This window comes from Dreissena polymorpha, chromosome 14 (assembly GCF_020536995.1).
Source record: "Dreissena polymorpha isolate Duluth1 chromosome 14, UMN_Dpol_1.0, whole genome shotgun sequence".
Taxonomy (NCBI): Eukaryota; Metazoa; Mollusca; class Bivalvia; order Myida; family Dreissenidae; genus Dreissena; species Dreissena polymorpha.
The window spans coordinates 58,143,883-58,153,495 of NC_068368.1; the positions used below are offsets into that span (position 1 = coordinate 58,143,883).

Genomic DNA, 9,613 nt, shown 5'->3' on the forward strand with positions numbered 1-9,613 from the left:
CGTTTTGAAAGTTACTTCCTGTGCTACATAGACTAATCGTTATTTGCCTGAAATTTAAAAAAAAGGATATTTAAAGGAAATTGTATGTCCTTATAATGTTTTTGGTTGTTCATTACTAGTATAATTAAAGATTGGTTGAGCATGTGAACTCCACGAGATGCAAGAAAATACCACCGGTTGTATGATGTGAGACCTAAAGGTCGTTGTATAGTATATCTTGGATCGTTTCTTCGTAGCCTAGTGAAACAACATTTTTTTATAACATGCACACACGAATTCTAACAATTAGAAAGATTTATGAGATCGGCGCAGGAAGGTTTAAATTTTCAATATTACGTTATTTATTTAGTTGCACCTACTACAACACGTTGGTGTGTGCTTGTCGCCAGAGTCGGTAAGAGTCGATTCTTTGGGAGACAAACATTTACAATCTTTATTTCGCCAAGTTTATATGATTATTTTATGTACATATTTCGCTAGCTTTGTAGTGTTATGTCTTTTATAGATCGACCATATATATTTGAATTATAATAACCTTGAAGAACTATTAAATGCTCGCTTTATATTTTGGTTTTCATAGTTTCGTTTTCTGTTTGCATGAGCACGTGTGATTTAGTTAGGTCGTTTGTTATCTGAATAATTCTGGGGTGAATTTAAATTTCAGCTTAAATCTGTAAAAACAACTTTTACTTGCCATTGATTGATCGGAGGTGGTGACCGCAGATTTGCTGATGTAATGTTTGTAGTGAGAGTCTTATGTATAACAGAAGTTGTACATACATTTCTCTCGTGATATACTTTTTTAAAGTTTTATTTGACATATTAAATGATGTGACCAAATAATGACTGAATAGTTGCATGTGATAAATTACTTAAGCATATATATTTTAATAAATACCATTTATTAATTTAATATTAAAAATAATAGTTTTATATGTAGTACATCAATTGTTTTTGCTTCAACATTTACTAAACTCATGGTGTATGCGTTAACGTTGATAAAGGCAATCGACCTACGAAAAAGGTGCAGTATCTTCATCACACGATATTGAGTTAGCTTCATATATAATGTGTCATTTTTATTTCGATTATTAACCATCATTTTAATGTCAGGAGTTCTGATGAACTTCTTTTGCGTACTATGATATATTCAAATATCGCTTGTTTGCCGTCTGCCACTTGATCATAATGAACATCTGCAAACTTTAATGAAATTAAGAAACACAATTACAAACGTATATATTATCACACGTATTTAATGTAAACATGTATTTATTTACAAACTTGTATTATTATTGTATTTGTTTTGCTTTTGTCATAATATTTGAGTTACTTATGTTGCATGTAAAACAACATCTGTTCCGTAATAAATTCAATCTTTGTAAATAAAAGGTTTTACAATATAACAATGTTTTTCAACACAAACACATTATCAATACGTAGTTAGTAAGAGAAAAATATTGTAACAGTTCCTTAATATATATATTTCACAATTATAAAGTCCGCATGTTGATTAAAAATAATGTGGGCTTCGTGAAGTAGGACACGAGAAGAACGCATATCAACGAAGTTCACGGAGCGGCTTACTAAGAAATAAACTAGGTGGATTTCTTTGACAATGAACCTCGAAAAAAGAAAAAGTGCATATATTCAAATAAAGACTTAGTAATTGAGGTTTGACATCGTGCAAAGTTCTCTTATTTATGCGTATACATGTCTGTGAGAAGGGTTTAATCAAGCGGTTGTGTCTCATCGATATCATTCATCTGTTTTATGATAATTCCTATGACATAAATAACATTTACATTGACAATATGGTTTTAGTTGACAAATCGGTGGATGGTATTTAATAATGTGGATACACTGTTCCTTTTTAATTAAGTTTGGGTCTGAAAGCTTGTAAGCATCCAACTTGACAATATTTCAACCTGTTGATGATACAAATGATAATTAATAAGTAATTAACACAAGGAAGAAGGCCCACGAAGGTCCATAATTGGCCACAATATTCGCGTAAACTATTTTATGTAGTTTAACATTTATTCTTTAAAGAAACATAATTAATAACGTTTAGCCATTTCAATAACCCGGTTAGTTTTTTGTTTTTTGGTAAATGCAACAAATAGCAATTTTTAGCTCAAACTGAACAGTAAACACCTGTAAGTGGGTCGAAAAAAATAAAAGTGTTCATTTTAAGATAATTTTTGTTTGATTTGATTGATCATAGTATCCAAAAGCACAATTGGAAATTAATCTTGTCAAGGGACGCAACTTTTCCCTACTTGTTATGATGTCAGCATTATTTCTGAATGGTAAACTTAACTTCTTTCATTTTAATGGGTCAGCGGTGTAGTGAATGTGCAAGTAGATTTACACTTCGGCGGAGGCGGTTTCATAAGTTTAACAGCCTACAGATTTTCGGTTCAAGTTTTTCGTGTCGTTTTACACAGAAACTGGTTTGAGACCAATATTCAAAGAAGATAAATAACAAAAGAACCTGTATAATAGAGTACAATTGCGTAATATTGTAAAGTGTGTACCCTTTTAATTGCATGAGCCTTTTTAATTACAGATTAAAACAATCAAGCTATTATATTTTATTCAAACTTCGCCTTTGTAATAGTACTAAATCGCTATATGGTTGTTATAAAGACACAAACATGGCTCAGCTAGGATGATTCTAAATATCATCACCACGCGATTGTTTTTAACGCAAGGAAGGATGTAGGCAACAGCGTAACCAGTTCCACCTCTGTACCCTGTATAAACATTCGCATATCAGCAAGACATCACAACAACACCATCACCCATGTCTACCACCGATATAACAATACAAAGACGAGGGATTTAACAATTATATAAAGAGCTAGAGCGCATCTTGGTCAATGTCCAAACTAAATAAATCCCGTTTCTCCAAGGCGACTGAAGGCGCCAAGGTTGAAGCAGACGACCTAAATGACTTGCCAGAGCGAACACAAGAAAATTTCCGTGTGCAGACATCTTCAGGGACGGCGTACTTTGCAATGGACATATAGGTGATTTCCTAAGACATCAGTCGGCGTCCTTAATGGATATCTGCGATTCGCGTCTTTTGTATTCTGTTCTTTTGAACGATACTGCAGAAGACGCTCCAAGGCATCCGCATCGCCATGTCCATATGTGCACCAACTGCAGATACATCTAATTAATCATCAATATACTTTCTGAAAGAATAAAAACAAACGGGACGGAGTTCAACACGGAGACGTCGAAAATAATTGCGAAGAGCACAAACAACACCAATGAAGACATTACTATGAACGGCGAGAAGCTTGAAGAGGTGACCAGCTTCACTAACGTAGGAGCAACCCTGACCAAGGATGGCACCAGTACCGCTTTCTTCAGAATAAGAACTTTTATGGCGACCAACCGAGTACACTAGGGCGGGAAGAGGAACGAAATCAACCTGAATATAACTGGTATATACGTTCATGAACTAAACATATCTAGCAAGTCGTGACTTTCTATATATCGTTATCATTTGTCAATAAATTTCATATTTTTTAAGTAGGCCGGTTCGTGCAAGTAACTAGGCACAGAAGAAGCACACATACAATACTGTGAAACCATTATTATTCGTCAGACTTTAATTTTCGTCTTTTTCGTCCTTTGACCGATGGACGAATTCAAGATCCTAACGAACAATCATGTCACATATTTGAAACAAATAAGACTGAATTACCGTAGGCATGAGGCATTTAAATCCAGCGTAATCCACGCATATACACAGGGCTCGAAATTAACACTCGCACACTCGCAAAAAGGATTGCATTGTAAGTTATAAGCCACTAGTATTTTTTGCAAGTAAAGAAATAGTGAAAAAAAAACGAGTTATTTTGCTAAATGCGTTCGACGACATGAACGCTAAAGCGTAGGTCAAGTTTTTGAACGTCCGAATACCCATATACCCACCTTGTTTGTAGACTGGTATACTTATAGTACAGATACCCGGATGGTTTTGATACAATGAACATGAAACAGTCGACTATTCACACTCAAGTTAAATCCGGTTTTGACACAAAGGGGTGTACATTATACAGTGTACTGACAACTGACATTTCCTGAAAAACGCGAATGCAATAAGGCTGTATCGAATGCGTCGACTTCGTTTTGGTAGAATAGTGTTGATTAGCGCTTATTGTTAACAACTTTTTTACCCATTGTGTGTATTGTGTTTTTCAGGGGTGTTGCAGATTATACAGCCAACACGCGGCGAATCCGGATTAAAGCCAATACTATTAAACGCAATTAAAATAAGACGATGTGTGATCAACACCTGACTGAAATATATTCTGCGCTTTTATTACAAATTAATAAAGAACATATTGATATGTTTTTGGTTGTTTGGTTTTAACTGCATCTACTATTTTTGTACATATACATAAAAACCCGTACCTTCGTTGTTTAAAACACTCGTTAACGGTTTCACAGTATATAATGCATTGAAATCGTTGATTATATGGATAACAAATATTGTAAAGACTGTGTTTTTGCACAATATTCATTATTCTATATGAAGCAGTTGCAAAATTATAGCAATACCAATTTTTCCACGTGCAATACCAATTTTATGAAATGCTGCATACGTTGACATGATTTTAATGCTATTTAATATGATAAAAAATATGTTAATGACATTGAATTTTCAAAGACCGACAGTCAGATAGTCAGTGAGTCAGCCAGACAAACAGACGGATGGACGGACGGCAGGACGGGCGGGTGGGCGGGCGGGCGAGTAGATTGGAAAGCAGACATACATACATACATTCATACATACAAACAGACAGACAGACAGACAGACAGACAGACAGACAGACAGACAGACAGACAGACAGACAGACAGACAGACAGACAGACAGACAGACAGACAGACAGACAGACAGACAGACAGACAGACAGACAGACAGACAGACAGACAGACAGACAGACAGACAAACAGACAGACAGACTGACGGACGGAAGGACGGACGGACTGACAGACAGACAGACAGACAGACAGACAGACAGACAGACAGACAGACAGACAGACAGACAGACAGACAGACAGACAGACAGACAGACAGACAGACAGACAGACAGATAGACAGACAGATAGACAGACAGACAAACATGCAGACAGACAGACAGACAGACAGACAGACAGACAGACAGACAGACAGACAGACAGACTTTAATGAAACAAATAAAAAGCTTTTTAGTTCAACTTCGATTAGCAGAAGCGTCCTTCTTTCGCCGAACTTTCACTGAAACAATACTGGACATACCGTTATTTCCCTACTTAATCATGCGAGAAGTCTTGACTGATAATTTCACAAATAAGCTGCTTTTTTTTTGAAAATGTGATAAATCATAAGCGTAGATCTGGAAAAAAAAGCTCGCATTCTGGTCACGAGCTGCCTTGACCACTAAAGAGACCACGAAACCCTGTGTGACTTTACAGCGAACATGGAAGCCCCTGACCAGACTCCGCGAATGCATATGACATAATACTCATTTTTGCGCGACGCGGCTCAAGTTTTAAGTTTTGTTCAAACTGGATACAGACGAAAGACGCACTTTGTTGGCCATTAAACTCACGTGAAATCCAATAATATCAGAGAAAAAGAGTTCAGCCGTGTACTTGAGTATTTTTTCAGTACGCCCATAGTATGATGCCATGCGGAAGACGGATCGTCGTCGATTTAGTTTTCTTCATCGACCGATTCTCCGATCGTTTTATCATCATCATCATCATCATCATCATCATCATCATCATCATCATCATCATCATCATCATCATCATCATCATCATCATCATCATCATCTTCATCTTCATCATCATCATCATCATCATCATCATCATCATCATCATCATCATCATCATCATCATCATCATCATCATCATCATCATCATCATCAACAACATCATCATCATCATCATCATCATTATAAGCAGCAGCAGCATCATTATAAGCAGCAGCAGCAGCAGCAGAAGCAGATGCAGCAGCAGCAGTGACATGAATTGAATAGTTTTTGCAGAGGACTACTAAAATAAGTAAATAAGTTACATCCTAAATATTTTAATTCGATCATTAATATTATTTATATTCCCACTATTTTTAACTTTTTGTGTGATGGTAACATACATATATAACGGAACATATCGTTTAAAAACCTTAAAAAGAGTCAAGATAAAAGCCTAGAAATTAAGTAGTAAACGTGGTTGAAAGCAAATTGTTGACGACTGACGACTGTCGACTGACGACTAATTACGTTCGACAAACGACACATGGCGACGGATGCCATTCAGCTAGATACCAAAAATAAATAATAATAAATCGGAAAATAATTACAAATTTCATAGCACAAAACTACATAATACACCCTTTAAATGGACTTGAAGTAGTTAATGAATGAGCATGACTTGTACAAGACAATTCATTTAATAGAAAATTATCGTCATACAAGGCATTTTAATTCATTAAATGTATGTCAAATGCAAATTGTAACAGTCATGTTATTATTTACTCTCTAAGTTGCCATATTTGGATCGCAGACTGATGCATCTTATGCGTAATTATTATTCAAATAGAACAACATTGTTTTTGCGAAATATTAAGAAATACTTTTTTTCAGCCTATAATTTTGTTAACAAAATTTCTTTACTTTTTAAAAATATTGCTAGTCCTCATTTATACGAAGTACTATTACACTCCCAGTGGTTTTTTTCTGTTTTTATCAAAAACGTATTTTTTAAATTATTACTTATACAAGTTTATAATTAAAACTGCTCGCGCCCACAGAAAGATAACTTCTTGTTATGTATATTAGTAGGAAACGAAAGTTATCCCCCTTCTTGTTTCAGTGACCATGGTGATATAAGGAATAATTCACCGCTAATTTGTGTTGATGGCAAAGAAACTGTGCAAAGCTGCAAGATATTATACAGTTTTACACCTTAATGATCTCAATACCCACCTAGTTGCACCAGCAATATTGTAAGTGTCTATGAAGTTTATTGTGAATGACTTTCGTCTTAAACAGTCCGAGCATTTAAGACTTCAATGCAGAATTGCATAAGGTATATTGGCAACACAGTATTACTTTAGTTGTTACATATGTCAATTAGGTATTTCAACGTGGGTGATACATTTTTACGCAAACGCAAGTATTTGTTACATTCTGTCCAGAAGGTGACATACCTTAAGTTAATATTTTGAAAACTAGAGACCAATAATACTTGTACATATTATGTTAAATTGTCTTGAATGTTCACTAGAGAAGAAGGCTTGAACGATAAATTCAGCAGTAGGCCGTATTAAAGGGATCTTTTCACGGTTTGGTAAATTGACAAAATTGAAAAAAGTTGTTTCAGATTCGCACATTCTCGTTTTAGTTATGATATTTGTGAGGAAACAGTATTACTGAACATTAACCATAGTCCAATATAGCCATTATATGTATCTTTTGACGATTTGAAAACCTAAACATTATAAAGCGTTGCAACGCGAAACGATTGAATAATTTGGAGAGTTCTGTTGTTGTCGTTTAAATTTACGAAACTACGAAGATTGCTTATATAAGTTATAAAATACTTATTCTGTGTTTACTCGGCGGAATAGTCGAGTGGGCTAATGCGTTTTTACTTCAGACTAACTCCAGGACTCCGGGGGTCACTGGTTCGAGCCTTGGAACCGGCTACTTTTTTTTCCTTGTTTTAATTTTTTTCTTGATTTTTTACTATAGCTTTTAAGATCCAATGTTTACATTTATCAATATAAAACATTTAATGACAAACTTCAAAATATGCCAAAATCTGTGAAAAGGCCCCTTTAAGAACGTCTTGTTGTCATTAGAGCAGAACGCATGAATAAGACGCTCAGCAGTCGGCCGTATGAAGAACATTTCTTAAATGGTCATTGGAGCATAACGCTTGAACAAGAAACTCAGCAGTTCTCCGTATGGAGAACGTCTTGAATGGTTACTGGAGCATGACGCTTGAACAAGAAAGTCAGAAGTACTCGGTATGAAGAACGTCTTGAATGGTCACTGGTGCAGGACTCTTGAACAAGACACACAGCAGTACTCGGTATGAAGAATGTCTGAATGGTCATTGGAGCAAAACGATTGAACAAAAAAAAAAGAAAATCAGAATTTAGCCGTGTGAAGAACGTCTTAAATGATCAATAGAGAATGACGATTGAACAAGAAACTCTGTAGTAGGCCGTATGAAAAACGTCTTGAATGGTCACTGGAGCAGGACGCTTGAACAAGAAATCCAGCAGTAGGCCGTATGAAAAACGTTTTGAATGATAACTGGAGCATGGCGCTAGATAAAGAAATTCAGAAATACTCCGTATGAAGAACGTCATGAATGGTCACTGGACCAAGACGCTTGGACAAGAAACTCAGTAGTAGGCCGTATGAAAAAACGTCTTGAATGATCACTGGAGCATGACGCTTGAACAAGAAACTCAAAGTACCCCGTATGAAGAACGTATTGAATGGTCACTGGAGCAGGGAGCTTGAACAAGAAACTCAGCAGTACTCCGTATGAAGAACGTCTTGAATGATCACTTGAACATGACGCTTGAACAAGAAATTCAGCAGAAGGCAGTATAAAGAAGTTTCTTCAATGGTCACTGGAGCAGGACGCTTGAACAAGAAACTCAGAAGTTAGCTGTGTGAAGAACGTCTTGAATGGTCACTGGAGTAGGACGCTTGAACAAGAAAATTAGAAGTTAGCCGTGTGAAGAACGTCGTGTATGGTCACTGGAGCAGGACGCTTGAACAAGAAACTCGGAAGTTAGCCGTGTGAAGAACGTCGTGTATAGTCACTGGAGCAGGACGCTTGAACAAGAAACTCAGAAGTTAGCCGTATGAAAAACGTATTGAATGGTCACTGGAGCATGAAACTTTAACAAGAAACTCAGCAGTGGGCCGTATGAAGAACGTCTTGAATTGTCAATGGAGCAGGACGCTTGAACAATAAACTCAATTGTAGGCCATATGAAGAGCGTCTTGAATGGTCAATGGAGCAGGAAGCTTAAACAAGAAACTCAGAAGTACTCCGTATGAAAAACGTCTTGAATGATCACTGGAGCTTGACGCTTGTTGAAGAAACTCAGCAGTAGGCCATATGAAGAATGTCTTGAATGGTCACTGGAGTATGACGCCTGAACGAGAAACTCAGCAGTGGGCTGTATGGAGAACGTCTTGAATAGTCACTGGAGCAGGCCGCTTGTTCAAGAAACCCAGAAGTATTCCGTATGAAGAACGTCTTGAATGGTCACTGGAGCAGGACGCTTGAACATAATTCTCATAAGTACTCCGTATGAAGAACGTCTTGAATGGTCACTGGAGCATGACGCTTGAACAAGAATCTCATCAGTGTTCCGTATGAAGAACGTCTTGAAAGGTCACTTGAGCATGACGCTTGAACAAGAAACTCAGCTGTAGGCCGTATGAAGAACATCTTGAATGGTCACTGGAGCATGCCGCTTGAACAACAAACTCAGCAGAAGGCCGTATGAATATTTAAACCAATACCCGTCTTAATTGCATGATAAACAGTGCATAATAGGGTATATACGGT

General features: G+C 36.5%; 1 protein-coding gene across 1 annotated transcript in view; it reads left to right on the forward strand.

Annotated features, from left to right (window-relative positions):
• Nucleotides 1–3,295: 3,295 nt before the first annotated feature.
• Nucleotides 3,296–9,613, forward strand: part of LOC127857398 (putative nuclease HARBI1) — a 21,825-nt gene continuing 15,507 nt past the window's right edge. The window contains exon 1 of the mRNA XM_052393794.1: nt 3,296–3,368. Coding sequence (XP_052249754.1) covers nt 3,296–3,368 — 73 coding nt within the window. The remainder of the gene's footprint in view (nt 3,369–9,613) is intronic.